Source organism: Panulirus ornatus, chromosome 19, assembly GCF_036320965.1.
Source record: "Panulirus ornatus isolate Po-2019 chromosome 19, ASM3632096v1, whole genome shotgun sequence".
NCBI classification, from domain to species: Eukaryota; Metazoa; Arthropoda; class Malacostraca; order Decapoda; family Palinuridae; genus Panulirus; species Panulirus ornatus.
The window spans coordinates 46,728,053-46,744,688 of record NC_092242.1 but is presented as its reverse complement, the minus strand read 5'-3'; the positions used below and the strand labels follow the sequence as shown (position 1 = coordinate 46,744,688).

The window sequence follows — 16,636 nt, the reverse complement described above, 5'->3', positions numbered from 1 at the left end:
ATCTTTTTCACTCCATCTTTCCACCTCCAATTTGGCCTCACACTTCTCCTTGTTCCCTCCACCTCTGACCTATATATCCTCTTTGTCAATCTTTCCTCACTCATTCTCTCCATGTGACCAAACCATTTCAAAACACCTTCTGCTCTCTCAAGCACACTCTTTTTATTACCTCACATCTCTCTTACCCTTACATTACTTACTCGATCAAACCACCTCACGCCACATATTATCCTCAACCATCTCATTTCCAGCACATCCACCTCCTGCGCACTACTCTATCTATAGCCCACGCCTCGCAACCATATAACATTGTTGGAACCACTATTCCTTCAAACATAGCCATTTTTGCTTTCCAAAATAACGTTCTCGACTTCCACACATTTTTCAAAGCTTCCAGAACTTTCGCCCCTTCCCCTACCTAATGATTCATTTCCGCTTCCATGGTTCCATCCGCTGCCAAGTTCACTCCTAGATATCTAAAACACTTCACTTCCTCCAGTTTTTCTCCATTCAAACTTACCTCCCAATTGACTTGTCCCTCAACCCTACCGTACCTAATAACCTTGTTCTTATTTACATTTGCTTTCAGCTTTCTTCTTTCACATACTTTACCAAACTCACTCACCAGCTTCTGCAGTTTCTCACCCGAATCAGCCATCAGCGCTGTATCATCAGCGAAGAACAACTGACTCACTTCCCAAGCTCTCTCATCCACAACAGACTGCATACTTACCCGTCTTTCCAAAACTCTTGCATTCACCTTCCTAACAACCCCATCCATAAACAAAGTAGCAACCATGGAGACATCACGCACCCCTGCCACAAACCAACATTCACTGAGAACCAGTCACTTTCCTCTCTTCCTACACGTACACATGCCTTACATCCTCGATAAAATCTTTTCACTGCTTCTAACAACTTGCCTCCCACACCATATATTCTTAATACCCTCCACGGAGTATCTCTATCAACTTTATCATTTGCCTTCTCTAGATCCATGAATGCCACATACAAATCTATTTGCTTTTCTAAGTATTTCTCACATACATTTTTCAAAGCAAACACCTGATCCACACATCCTCTACCACTCCTGAATCCACAATGCTCTTCCCCATATATGTATGTTAATGTGATGATCACACTTGTCCGTGATTATATTATGCAGGTTAAATCGCACTTCAGTAGGAATTCATAAAATCTTATTTGACAAGTAATTCTTATATACATGTGGCACGATATGTTTCGTGGAGACAATCTAACTCATCAGGTGCCAGTACCTAACACAATTATTCAAATCCCAACATCACACTTGGTTCCTGCCGCACAACACGTATCAATCTACCCCTCGCACGGTCAGCTATGTCTTGTCGTAACACTTGTACGGGAGAGTGATTAAAGAGTAGTGGACACACACAGCTACCAGGTCAACCCCCGCTACTCAACCCTCCATAACCACTCTCCCTTACAAGGGTTACGACCAGACATAAATGACAGATATATGTAATCAGCATCTTGGAAAGTATTCTGGTTTTTTTTTTTTGTTGTTGTGTACATTGATCTGTGTTGTTTTCCATTCCCGTTTAAGGGAAGCGTGTCAGGGAAGACAAAATTCATGCTGGATGCTCATTCTTGTATCTCCCCTTGATTTTCTCCTCTTGAATGAGTGAGACTAAGCTCATGGGACTTATGGCATGTTACATTTTGTACTCATGAGTGTGTGTAGACAATCTTACCATATTACTTTTGAAGACCTTGCTCAATGAGGATAATATTCCAATGAAATGGAAATCACTCATCATAGTAATTTTACTCAAAATGATGACACAGAAGTAGATATGAACTACAGATTATTACAGTTATAGGTATGACTTGCAACATTCAGATCATCAGAGAACATATGAGGAAGTTCTTGACTGGTAAGGTCCTTTGGTGTGAGTCACGACAGATTTATAAATGAGAGATCTTGTGTGATATAGCTGTTGGATTTATATAAAGCTGAGCAGAAACCTAGAAGGGTTGAGTGGTTGGACTATGTACTTTTTGGAATGACAGAAGTCCTTTGATACTCTCCTTTAAAGTTTACTGTTGAAACTCGACATTATACTGGGGTCAGAAAACGGCAACTTTAGACTGAGAGCTACCTGGTCTGGTCGGAACAGAATAAACTATGCCAAGGAAGCTTCACGTGATGGGTTGGGTAGAAAGTGGTGTCCATGGGACTGTTTAGTTATAGGACGACTACTCTTTCTGATTTCTTTAAGGGTATTTGATAAGGGGAATCGGTGTCGAATATTTTAGCTGATGATGAGAGCACTACCCTGGGGAAGAGGTCGGTTGGAAATTACTTTAGCTGTATATTTGAAGGATCATGAGGGACGCGAGCCATATTTTGACTGATAATTTTTTTGTACATAAATGAAGAAGTGTTTTGAAAGATATAAACAATACACAGGACAGGAAATAGTACATGCAGCAATAGTCTTACCTCGTCTTCCGTGAGTCATATAACTACTGGAAAGGAAATGCATCTAGACTGGCATTTGATCAGAATAGAACGAGCTGCTGATAGAGGAGAGTAACTATCGATATGCTGACTTTAAAAGGATGAAAGGAGACATAACGCCTATATAGTAATTTGAGAGAGCGCGTGAAGACTTAGACTACATGAGAGTCCAGAATGATTTTTGATTTTATTGTGGTTCATCTTCAATCACAGAGTTTGGATACTGGATATAGGGTAGTGGGAGGAGGGAGTTGGGTGGTATGGGGTTTTAGGAATGGTATAATATTGGCAAATTTCAAGAAAAGTAGCCGCTAGTTGAAGATATAACAATATCTGAAACACAGAACCTCTGATAATGCTCACATGTACTGTGTGGCCTAGACCTGCCTGAAGGCCCAGTGATGCTGCCGCTCTGGTCTTCCTCTCGAGGGTAGCTATTACATCGTCAGTCCAGTAGCTGGTAAGCCCAGCAGCTTCCAGTCGCAACATTTGCTGATTAAAACGTGAGGTGTACGGGGAACCCTTCCTGAAGGACAGATGAAAGATATGATACAAATTCTTTTCATGAGATTACTGTGTTCACTTAGCATTTATGTATTTAGCCGCAAGTCTTAAGATCGGTTTGAAATTTTATATATATATATATATATATATATATATATATATATATATATATATATATATATATATATATATATATATATATATATATATATATATATATATATATATATATATATAAATGTGAATAAGGGCAAGGTTATTAGGTACAGTAGGGTTGAGGGTCAATTCAACTGGGAGGTGAGTTTGAATGGAGAAAAACTGGAGGAAGTGAAGTGTTTTAGATATCTGGGAGTGGATCTGGCAGCGGATGGAACCATGGAAGCGGAAGTGGATCATAGGGTGGGGGAGGGGGCGAAAATTCTGGGAGCCTTGAAGAATGTGTGGAAGTCGAGAACATTATCTCGGAAAGCAAAAATGGGTATGTTTGAAGGAATAGTGGTTCCAACAATGTTGTATGGTTGCGAGGCGTGGACTATGGATAGAGTTGTGTGCAGGAGGATGGATGTGCTGGAAATGAGATGTTTGAGGACAATGTGTGGTGTGAGGTGGTTTGATCGAGTAAGTAACGTAAGGGTAAGAGAGATGTGTGGAAATAAAAAGAGCGTGGTTGAGAGAGCAGAAGAGGGTGTTTTGAAATGGTTTGGTCACATGGAGAGAATGAGTGAGGAAAGATTGACCAAGAGGATATATGTGTCGGAGGTGGAGGGAACGAGGAGAAGAGGGAGACCAGATTGGAGGTGGAAAGATGGAGTGAAAAAGATTTTGTGTGATCGGGGCCTGAAAAGGCAGGAGGGTGAAAGGAAGGCAAAGAATAGAGTGAATTGGAGCGATGTGGTATACCGGGGTTGACGTGCTGTCAGTGGATTGAATCAAGGCATGTGTATGGGGGTGGGTTGGGCCATTTCTTTCGTCTGTTTCCTTGCGCTACCTCGCAAACGCGGGAGACAGCGACAAAGCAAAAAAAAAAAAAAATATATATATATATATATATATATATATATATATATATATATATATATATATATATTTTTTTTTTTTTTTATACTTTGTCGCTGTCTCCCGCGTTTGCGAGGTAGCGCAAGGAAACAGACGAAAGAAATGGCCCAACCCCCCCCATACACATGTACATACACACGTCCACACACGCAAATATACATACCTACACAGCTTTCCATGGTTTACCCCGGACGCTTCACATGCCTTGATTCAATCCACTGACAGCGCGTCAACCCCTGTATACCACATCGCTCCAATTCACTCTATTCCTTGCCCTCCTTTCACCCTCCTGCATGTTCAGGCCCCGATCACACAAAATCCTTTTCACTCCATCTTTCCACCTCCAATTTGGTCTCCCTCTTCTCCTCGTTCCCTCCACCTCCGACACATATATCCTCTTGGTCAATCTTTCCTCACTCATTCTCTCCATGTGACCAAACCATTTCAAAACACCCTCTTCTGCTCTCTCAACCACGCTCTTTTTATTTCCACACATCTCTCTTACCTTTACGTTACTTACTCGATCAAACCACCTCACACCACACATTGTCCTCAAACATCTCATTTCCAGCACATCCATCCTCCTGCGCACAACTCTATCCATAGCCCACGCCTCGCAACCATACAACATTGTTGGAACCACTATTCCTTCAAACATACCCATTTTTGCTTTCCGGGATAATGTTCTCGACTTCCACACATTTTTCAAGGCTCCCAAAATTTTCGCCCCCTCCCCTACCCTATGATCCACTTCCGCTTCCATGGTTCCATCCGCTGCCAGATCCACTCCCAGATATCTAAAACACTTCACTTCCTCCAGTTTTTCTCCATTCAAACTCACCTCCCAATTGACTTGACCCTCAACCCTACTGTACCTAATAACCTTGCTCTTATTCACATTTACTCTTAACTTTCTTCTTCCACACACTTTACCAAACTCCGTCACCAGCTTCTGCAGTTTCTCACATGAATCCGCCACCAGCGCTGTATCATCAGCGAACAACAACTGACTCACTTCCCAAGCTCTCTCATCCCCAACAGACTTCATACTTGCCCCTCTTTCCAAGACTCTTGCATTTACCTCCCTAACAACCCCATCCATAAACAAATTAAATAACCATGGAGACATCACACACCCCTGCCGCAAACCTACATTCACTGAGAACCAATCACTTTCCTCTCTTCCTACACGTACACAAGCCTTACATCCTCGATAAAAACTTTTCACTGCTTCTAACAACTTGCCTCTCACACCATATATTCTTAATACCTTCCACAGAGCATCTCTATCAACTCTATCATATGCCTTCTCCAGATCCATAAATGCTACATACAAATCCATTTGCTTTTCTAAGTATTTCTCACATACATTCTTCAAAGCAAACACCTGATCCACACATCCTCTACCACTTCTGAAACCACACTGCTCTTCCCCAATCTGATGCTCTGTACATGCCTTCACCCTCTCAATCAATACCCTCCCATATAATTTACCAGGAATACTCAACAAACTTATACCTCTGTAATTTGAGCACTCACTCTTATCCCCTTTGCCTTTGTACAATGGCACTATGCACGCATTCCGCCAATCCTCAGGCACCTCACCATGAGTCATACATACATTAAATAACCTTACCAACCAGTCAACAATACAGTCACCCCCTTTTTTAATAAATTCCACTGCAATACCATCCAAACCTGCTGCCTTGCCGGCTTTCATCTTCCGCAAAGCTTTTACTACCTCTTCTCTGTTTACCAAATCATTTTCCCTAACCCTCTCACTTTGCACACCACCTCGACCCAAACACCCTATATCTGCCACTCTGTCATCAGACACATTCAACAAACCTTCAAAATACTCATTCCATCTCCTTCTCACATCACCACTACTTGTTATCACCTCCCCATTTACGCCCTTCACTGAAGTTCCCATTTGCTCCCTTGTCTTACGCACCCTATTTACCTCCTTCCAGAACATCTTTTTATTCTCCCTAAAATTTACTGATAGTCTCTCACCCCAACTCTCATTTGCCCTTTTTTTCACCTCTTGCACCTTTCTCTTGACCTCCTGTCTCTTTCTTTTATACTTCTCCCACTCAATTGCATTTTTTCCCTGCAAAAATCGTCCAAATGCCTCTCTCTTCTCTTTCACTAATACTCTTACTTCTTCATCCCACCACTCACTACCCTTTCTAAACAGCCCACCTCCCACTCGTCTCATGCCACAAGCATCTTTTGCACAATCCATCACTGATTCCCTAAATACATCCCATTCCTCCCCCACTCCCCTTACTTCCATTGTTCTCACCTTTTTCCATTCTGTACACAGTCTCTCCTGATACTTCTTCACACAGGTCTCCTTCCCAAGTTCACTTACTCTCACCACCTTCTTCACCCCAACATTCACTCTTCTTTTCTGTAAAATATATATATATATATATATATATATATATATATATATATATATATATATATATATATATATATATATATATATATATATATATATATATATATATATATATATATATATATATATTTGAAGAATGTATGTGAGAAATACTTAGACAAGCAAATGGATTTGTATGTAGCATTTATGGATCTGGAGAAGGCATATGATAGAGTTGATAGAGATGCTCCGTGGAAGGTACTAAGAATATATGGTGTGGGACGCAAGTTGTTAGAAGCAGTGAAAAGTTTTTATCGAGGATGTAAGGCATGTGTACGTGTAGGAAGAGAGGAAAGTGATTGGTTCTCAGTGAATGTAGGTTTGCGGCAGGGGTGTGTGATGTCTCCATGGTTGTTTAGTTTGTTTATGGATGGGGTTGTTAGGGAGGTGAATGGAAGAGTTTTGGAAAGAGGGGCAAGTATGCAGTCTGTTGTGGATGAGGGAGCTTGGGAAGTGAGTCAGTTGTTGTTCGCTGATAATACAGCGCTGGTGGCTGATTCATGCGAGAAACTGCAGAAGCTGGTGATTGAGTTTGGTAAAGTGTGTGAATGAAGAAAGTTAAGAGTAAATGTGAGTAAGAGCAAGGTTATTAGGTACAGTAGGGTTAAGGGTCAAGTCAATTGGGAGTTAAGTTTGAATGGAAAAAAACTGGAGGAAGTAAAGTGTTTTAGATATCTGGGAATGGATTTGGCAGCGGATGGAACCATGGAAGCGGAAGTGAATCATAGGGTGGGGGAGGGGGCGAAAATCCTGGGAGCCTTGAAGAATGTGTGGAAGTCGAGAACATCATCTCGGAAAGCAAGAATGGCTATGTTTGAAGGAATAGTGGTTCCAATAATGTTGTATGGTTGCGAGGCGTGGGCTATGGATAGAGTTGTACGCAGGAGGGTGGATGTGCTGGAAATGAGATGTTTGAGGACAATATGTGGTGTGAGGTGGTTTGATCGGGTAAGTAATGTAAGGGTAAGAGAGATGTGTGGAAATAAGAAGAGCGTGGTTGAGAGAGCAGAAGAGGGTGTTTTGAAATGATTTGGTCACATGGAGAGAATGAGTGAGGATATATTGACCAAGAGGATATATGTGTCGGAGGTGGAGGGAACGAGGAGAAGTGGGAGACCAAATTGGAGGTGGAAAGATGGAGTGAAAAAGATTTTAAGTGATCGGGGCCTGAACATGCAGGAGGGTGAAAGGCGGGCAAGGAATAGAGTGAATTGGATCGATGTGGTATACCGGGGTCGACGTGCTGTCAATGGATTGAATCAGGGCATGTGAAGCGTCTGGGGTAAACCAGCGGAGTGATCGGGGCCTGAACATGCAGGAGGGTGAAAGGCGGCAAGGAATAGAGTGAATTGGAACGATGTGGTATACCCGGGTCGCCGTGCTGTCAATGGATTGAACCCGGGCATGTGAAGCGTCTTTGGTAAATGCATGTAAAGTTTTGTTGGGCCTGGATGTTGAAAGGGAGCTGTGATTCCGGTGTATTACACATGACAGCTAGAGACTGAGTGTGAACGATTGCGGCCTTTTTTATCTTTTCCTAGTGCTAGATCGCGCGCGCGCGGGAGGAAGGGGGTGCCATTTCATGTGGGGCGGGGTGGCGACGAGAATGGATGAGGGCAGCAAGTGTGAATATGTACATGTGTATATGTGTATATGTCTTTGTATGTATATGCATGTATACTTTGAAATATATAGGTATGTATGTGTGCGTAAACGGGTGTGTGTGTATATATATATATATATATATATATATATATATATATATATATATATATATATATATATATATATATATATATATATATATATACATATAGGCATATAGGGATGGAACCATGGAAGCGGAAGTGGATCATAGGGTGGGGGAGGGGGCGAAACTTTTGGGAGCCTTGAAAAATGTGTGGAAGTCGAGAACATTATCCCGGAAAGCAAAAATGGGTATGTTTGAAGGAATAGTGGTTCCAACAATGTTGTATGGTTGCGAGGCGTGGGCTATGGATAGAGTTGTTCGCAGGAGGATGGATGTGCTGGAAATGAGATGTTTGAGGACAATGTGTGGTGTGAGGTGGTTTGATCGAGTAAGTAACGTAAGGGTAAGAGAGATGTGTGGAAATAAAAAGAGCGTGGTTGAGAGAGCAGAAGAGGGTGTTTTGAAATGGTTTGGGCACATGGAGAGAATGAGTGAGGAAAGATTGACCAAGAGGATATATGTGTCGGAGGTGGAGGGAACGAGGAGAAGAGGGAGACCAAATTGGAGGTGGAAAGATGGAGTGAAAAGGATTTTGTGTGATCGGGGCCTGAACATGCAGGAGGGTGAAAGGAGGGCAAGGAATAGAGTGAATTGGAGCGATGTGGTATACAGGGGTTGACGTGCTGTCAGTGGATTGAATCAAGGCATGTGAAGCGTCCGGGGTAAACCATGGAAAGCTGTGTAGGTATGTATATTTGCGTGTGTGGACGTGTGTATGTACATGTGTATGGGGGGGGGGGTTGGGCCATTTCTTTCGTCTGTTTCCTTGCGCTACCTCGCAAACGCGGGAGACAGCGACGAGGTATAAAAAAAAAAAAAAAAATATACATGTGTATGTGGGTGGGTTGGGCCATTCTTTCGTCTGTTTCCTTGCACTACCTCGCTGACGCGGGAGACGGCGACAGAGTATAATGAAAAAATAGATAGATATATATTTCATACGTACAGTAGGGTTGAGGGTCAAGTCAATTGGGAGGTGAGTTTGAATGGAGAAAAACTGGAGGAAGTGAAGTGTTTTAGATATCTGGGAGTGGATCTGGCAGCGGATGGAACCATGGAAGCGGAAGTGGATCATAGGGTGGGGGAGGGGGCGAAAATTCTGGGAGCCTTGAAGAATGTGTGGAAGTCGAGAACATTATCTCGGAAAGCAAAAATGGGTATGTTTGAAGGAATAGTGGTTCCAACAATGTTGTATGGTTGCGAGGCGTGGGCTAAGGATAGAGTTGTGCGAAGGAGGATGGATGTGCTGGAAATGAGATGTTTGAGGACAATGTGTGGTGTGAGGTGGTTTGATCGAGTAAGTAACGTAATGGTAAGAGAGATGTGTGGAAATAAAAAGAGCGTGGTTGAGAGAGCAGAAGAGGGTGTTTTGAAGTGGTTTGGGCACATGGAGAGAATGAGTGAGGAAAGATTGACCAAGAGGATATATGTGTCGGAGTTGGAGGGAACGAGGAGAAGAGGGAGACCAAATTGGAGGTGGAAAGATGGAGTGAAAAAGATTTTGTGTGATCGGGGCCTGAACATGCAGGAGGGTGAAAGGAGGGCAAGGAATAGAGTGAATTGGAGCGATGTGGTATACCGGGGTTGACGTGCTGTCAGTGGATTGAATCGGGGCATGTGAAGCGTCTGGGGTAAACCATGGAAAGCTGTGTAGGTATGTATATTTGCGTATGTGGACGTATGTATATACCTGTGTATGGGGGTGGGTTGGGCCATTTCTTTCGTCTGTTTCCTTGCGCTACCTCGCAAACGCGGGAGACAGCGACAAAGCAAAAAAAGAAAAAAAAAAAAACGTATTTGCCATTTCCGGCATTAGCGAGGCGGCGTTGAGAACAGAGAACTGGGCCTATGAGCGGAAAGCCTCACTTGGCCCCATTCTGTATTTCTTCTTTTGGAAAAGTCAAAATTGGAGGGGTTCCACATATTTCCCACTTGTCGTAGAAGGCGGCTAAAGGGGGCGGGATCGGGTGACTGGAAACCCTCCCTTCTTGTAGTTGAATCAAGCGGGGAGTGCTAATCCTCTTAAAGCTCTGATTGGGGAGTCTGAATGTGAGGGGATGTAACCAAGATGAAAAGAAAGGAGAGGAAGGCAGTATGTTTGAGGAAAGAAACCTGGATGTGCTGACGCTGAATGAAGAATGGGGGAAGAATGGATTGGAAAAATCTTGGAGTATAGTCAGGGATTGGTGAGAGAACAAGAGCTATGGAAGGAGTAGAACTATTCGTAATGCAGGAGTTGTGAGAATATTGTGATGGAGTGTAAGGATGTAGATTCTACACTGATGTGGGTAAAGAGGAAAGTGGATGGAGAGATATGGGTGATTTCTGGGGCCTATGCACCTGGTCATGAGGAGAAAAATTTGAAAGGCAAGTGTTTTGGGAGCAGCTGAGTTAGCGCGTCAGCAGTTTTGGGGCAGGAGACCGGTTATTCGTGAGGAGTGATTTAAATGCGAAGGTGAGTAATGTGGCAGTTGAGGATGTTATTGGTGAACATTGGGTATTCAGTGTTGTGAATGGAAATGGTGAAGAGATTGTGGATTTGTGTGTTGAAAAAAGACTGGTGATTGGGAATACCTAGTATAAATAGAGAGATATACACTAGCATACGTATGTGACCAGGAATGATGGTCAAAGGCTATTATTAGATATGTTAGCAGAGAGGCATGTAAAAGAGAAACTTTTGGAAGTTGATATGCTAAGAGGGGCAGCTGGTAGGATGTCTTGTGGAGGCTAAAGTAAAGGTTTGTAGAGGTTTTCAGAAACGAAGCGAGACTGTCGGGGATAAGAGAATGGTGAGAGGAAGTGAGCTTGGAAAGGAGACTTGTGTGAGGAAGCACCAGGAGAGATTGAGTGTAAAATGGCAAAAGATGAGAGCAAATGACGTAAGGGGAGTGGTTGAGGAATGGGATGTATTTAGAGAAGCTGTGATGGCATGTGCAAGTTTGCATGTGGCATGAGATAGGTGGCAGATGGGCAGATTAGAAAGGGTAGTGAGTGGTGGGATGAAGAAGAAAAGTTGTTAGTGAAAGAAAAAAGAGAGACTTTTGGACGATACTTGCAAGGAAGGAGTGCAAATAACCAGGAGATGTATAAGAGAAATCGGCAGGAGGTCAAGAGGAAGGTGCAAGAGTTGAAAAGAGGGCAAATGACAGTAGGGGTGAAAGAGTATCATTAAACTTTAGGGAAAATAGAAATATATTGAGGAAGGAGGTAAAGAACGTGCATAAGACATAACAAATAGGAACATCAGTGAAGGAGGGAAGGGAGGAAATGATAATAGGTAGCGATGAAGTGAGGAGGAGATGGAGTCAGTATTTGAAGGTTTGTTGAATGTGTTTGATGATATAGTAGCAGACGTAGGGTATTTTGGTCACGGTGGTGTGCAAAGTGAGGGAGTCGGAGAGAGAGGTTTGGTAAAGAGAGAAGAGGTGGAGAAAACCTTGAGTAAGATGAAATCCGGCAAGGCGGCAGGTTTGGATGGTATTGCAGGTGAATTTATTAAGAGAGGGGGTGACTATGTTGTTGATTGGTTGGTAAGGATATTCGATGCGTGTGTGGATCATGGTGCAGTGCCTGTAGATTGGGGGAATGCATATATTGTGCTATTGTGCAAAGGCAAAGGGGATAAAAATGAGTGTTCAAACTACAGAGGCATAAGTTTGTTGCGAATTCCTGAAAAATTGTATGGGAGAGAATTGATTGAGAGAGTGAAGGCATATACAGAGCATCAGATTGAGGAAGAGCACTGTGGTTTCAGAAGTGGTAGATGATGTGTGGATCATGTGTTTGCTTTGGAGAATGCTTGCGAAATACTTAGAAAAATAGATGGATTTGCAAATAGCATTTATGAATTTGGAGTAGGCGTATGACAGGATGGATAAAGATGCTTTGTAGAAGGATTTAAGAGAATACGGCGTCATAGGCAAGCTGTTAGAAGCAGTGAGAAGTTTTTATCAAAGGTGTAAGGCATTTAAATAAGTAGGAAGAGGGGAGAGTGATTCGTTGACAGTGAAGGTTGCTCTGGGGCAAGGATGTGTGATGCCCCCACGGTTGTTTAATTTGTTTATGGATGGGATGGTTAGGGATGTAAATGCAAGAGTTTTGGAGAGAGGGGCAAATATGCAATGTGTTAATAATCAGAGGCCATGGTAATTTAGTCAGTTGTATGCCGATGATATAGCCCTGGTGGCTGATTCGAGTGAGAAGCTGCAGAACTTCTCGACTAAGTTTGGAAAAGTGTGTGGAAGGAGAAAGTTGAGAGAAAATGTGAATAAGAGTAAGGCTATTAGGTTCAGTAGGGTTGAAGGACAAGTTAGTTGAAATGTGAGTTTGAATGGAGAAAGATTGGAGGAAGTGAAGTGTTCTAGATATCTGGGAGTGCCCTTACCAGCTAATGGAACCATGGAAGTGGAAGTGAGTCATATCGTGGTAAGGGGGCGAAGTTTGTGGGAGCGATGAAGAATGTGTGGAAAGAGAGAATGTTATCTCGGAATGCGAAAATGGGTTCGCTCGAAGGAATAGTAGTTCTAACGATGTTATATGATTGCGAGGAATAAGGTTGTGCGGGGGAGGGTGGATGTGTTGGAAATGAATGATTGAGGACAACTGGGGGTGTGAGGGGGTTTGATCAAGTAATGAAAGGGTAAGATAGATGGGTAGTACTAAAATGAGTGCAGTTGAAAGAGAAGAATGGGGTTTGCTGAAGTAGTTTGGACATATGGAGAGAATGAATGAGGAAATGTTGACAATGACGATATATGTGTCAGAGGTGGAGGGAACAAGGAGAAGTGTGAGACCATATTGGAGGTGGACTGAAAATGATTTTGAGCGATCGGGGCCAGAATGTACATGAGGGTGAGAGGTCTAGAAGGAATAGAGGGTATTGGAACGATGTGGTATACCGGGATCGACGTGATGTGATCAGACTGAACCAAGGCTTGTGAAAAGTCCGGGGTAAACCGTGGAAAGGTCCGTAGGGTCTGGATATGGATAGGGAGCTTTGGTTTTGGTGCATTACACATGACAGCTAGAGACAGAATGTGAACGAATGTGGCGTTTTTTGTCTGTTTTCCTTGAGTATCTCGCTTAAGCGGGGGAAACGATGCTGTTTCCTGTGAGTCGGGGTTGCGGCGAGATTTAAGAGTAAATGGTGTGGGAGGTAAGTTGCTACATGCAGTGAAAAGACTGTATCAAGGATGTAGGGCATTTGTACGACTAGGAAGAGAGGAAAGTGATTGGATCCAAGTGAATGTCGGTTTACGGCAGGGGTCTATGATGTCTCCATGGTTGTTGAATGAAAGAGTTTTAGAGAGAGGGGAAAGCATGCAGTCCGTTGTGGATGAGAGGGCTTGGGAATTGAGTCAGTTGTTGTTTGCTGTTGATACAAAGCTGGTGGCTGATTCGGGTGAGAAAGTGCAGAAGTTAGTGATTATGTTTGGTAAAGTGTGTGAAAGAAGAAAGCTGAGAGTAAATGTGAATAAGAGCAAGGTTATTAGGTTCAACAGGGTTGAAAGACAAGAAAATTGGGAGGTAAGTATTAATAGAGAAAAACTGGAGGAAGTGAAGTGTTCTACATATCTGGGTATGGATTTAGCAGCGGATGGAATTATGGAAGCAGAAGTGAGTCATAGGGTGGGGGAGGGGGCGAAGGTTCTACGAGCGTTGAAAAATGTGTTGAAGGTGAGAACTTTATCTCGGTGAGCAAAAGTGGGTATGTTTGAAGAAATAGTGGTTCCAACAATGTTATATGGTTGCGAGGCATGGGGTATAGATAGGGTTGTGTGGAGGATGGTGAATGTGTTGGAAATAGAATATCTGAGGACAATATACGGTGTGAGGTGGTTTGATCGAGTAAATAATGAAAGGGTAAGAGAGATGTGTGGTAATAAACAGAGCGTGGTTTACAGAGCAGAAATGGGTGTATTCAAATGGCTTGATCACATGGAGAGAATGAGTGAGGAAAGATTGACAAAGACGATATATATGTCAGAGGTGGAGGGAACTAGGAGAAATGGGAGACCAAATTGGAGGTTGAAGGATGGAGTGAAAAAGATTTTGTGCGATCGGGGCCTTAACATACAAGAGAGTGAAAGGCGTGCAAGGAATAGAGCGAATTGAAACGATGTGGTATACCGGGGTCGACGTGCTGTCAGTGGATTGAACCAGGGCATGTGAAGCGTCTGGGGTAAACCATGGAAAGTTCTGTGGGGCCTGGATGTGGAAAGGGAGCTGTGGTTTCGCGCGCGCGGTGGGGGAAGGGGGTGCTGTCTCATGTGTGGTGGGATGGCGACGGGAATGGATGAAGGCAGCAAGCATAAATATGTACTTGTGTATATATGTATATGTCTGTATATGTATATGTATGTATACGTTGAAATGTATAGGTATGTATATGTGCGTGTGTGAGTTTTTACATATTTTATTTTTTTTTTTTTTTTTGCCGCTGTCTCCCGCGTTTGCGAGGTAGCGCAAGGAAACAGACGAAAGAAATGGCCCAACCCACCCCCATACACATGTATATACATACGTCCACACACGCAAATATACATACCTACACAGCTTTCCATGGTTTACCCCAGACGCTTCACATGCCCCGATTCAATCCACTGACAGCACGTCAACCCCGGTATACCACATCGCTCCAATTCACTCTATTCCTTGCCCTCCTTTCACCCTCCTGCATGTTCAGGCCCCGATCACACAAAATCTTTTTCACTCCATCTTTCCACCTCCAATTTGGTCTCCCTCTTCTCCTCGTTCCCTCCACCTCCGACACATATATCCTCTTGGTCAATCTTTCCTCACTCATTCTCTCCATGTGCCCAAACCATTTCAAAACACCCTCTTCTGCTCTCTCAACCACGCTCTTTTTATTTCCACACATCTCTCTTACCCTTACGTTACTTACTCGATCAAACCACCTCACACCACACATTGTCCTCAAACATCTCATTTCCAGCACATCCATCCTCCTGCGCACAACTCTATCCATAGCCCACGCCTCGCAACCATACAACATTGTTGGAACCACTATTCCTTCAAACATACCCATTTTTGCTTTCCGAGATAATGTTCTCGACTTCCACACATTCTTCAAGGCTCCCAGAATTTTCGCCCCTTCCCCCACCCTATGATCCACTTCCGCTTCCATGGTTCTTCCATCCGCTGCCAGATCCACTCCCAGATATCTAAAACACTTCACTTCCTCCAGTTTTTCTCCATTCAAACTCACCTGCCAATTGACTTGACCCTCAACCCTACTGTACCTAATAACCTTGCTCTTATTCACATTTACTCTTAACTTTCTTCCTTCACACACTTTACCAAACTCAGTCACCAGCTTCTGCAGTTTCTCACATGAATCAGCCACCAGCGCTGTATCATCAGCGAACAACAACTGACTCACTTCCCAAGCTCTCTCATCCCCAACAGACTTCATACTTACCCCTCTTTCCAAAACTCTTGCATTCACCTCCCTAACAACCCCATCCATAAACAAATTAAACAACCATGGAGACATCACACACCCCTGCCGCAAACCTACATTCACTGAGAACCAATCACTTTCCTCTCTTCCTACACGTACACATGCCTTACATCCTCGATCAAAACTTTTCACTTCTTCTAACACCTTGCCTCCCACACCATATATTCTTAATACCTTCCACAGAGCATCTCTATCAACTCTATCATATGCCTTCTCCAGATCCATAAATGCTACATACAAATCCATTTGCTTTTCTAAGTATTTCTCACATACATTCTTCAAAGCAAACACCTGATCCACACATCCTCTACCACTTCTGAAACCACACTGCTCTTCCCCAATCTGATGCTCTGTACATGCCTTCACCCTCTCAATCAATACCCTCCCATATGATTTACCAGGAATACTCAACAAACTTATACCACTGTAATTTGAGCACTCACTCTTATCCCCTTTGCCTTTGTACAATGGCACTATGCACGCATTCCGCCAATCCTCAGGCACCTCACCATGAGTCATACATACATTAAATAACCTTACCAACCAGTCAACGATACAGTCACCCCCTTTTTTAATAAATTCCACTGCAATACCATCCAAACCTGCTGCCTTGCCGGCTTTCATCTTCCGCAAAGCTTTTACTACCTCTTCTCTGTTTACCAAATCATTTTCCCTAACCCTCTCACTTTGCACACCACCTCGACCAAAACACCCTATATCTGCCACTCTATCATCAAACACATTCAACAAACCTTCAAAATACTCACTCCATCTCATTCTCACATCACCACTACTTGTTATCACCTCCCCATTTGCGCCCTTCACTGAAGTTCCCATTTGCTCCCTTGTCTTACGCACTTTATTTACCTCCTTCCAGAACATCTTTTT

At 43.1% G+C, this 16,636-nt stretch overlaps 1 protein-coding gene across 1 annotated transcript in view; it reads right to left on the bottom strand.

The window, feature by feature from the left end:
* Nucleotides 1-2,294: 2,294 nt before the first annotated feature.
* The window catches only part of LOC139755699 (glutamate receptor ionotropic, delta-2-like), a 43,229-nt gene continuing 28,887 nt past the window's right edge, over nucleotides 2,295-16,636 (bottom strand). The window contains exons 4-5 of the mRNA XM_071674344.1: nucleotides 2,867-3,029; nucleotides 2,295-2,318 (exon numbers count right to left, since the gene is read on the bottom strand). Coding sequence (XP_071530445.1) covers nucleotides 2,295-2,318; nucleotides 2,867-3,029 — 187 coding nt within the window. The remainder of the gene's footprint in view (nucleotides 2,319-2,866; nucleotides 3,030-16,636) is intronic.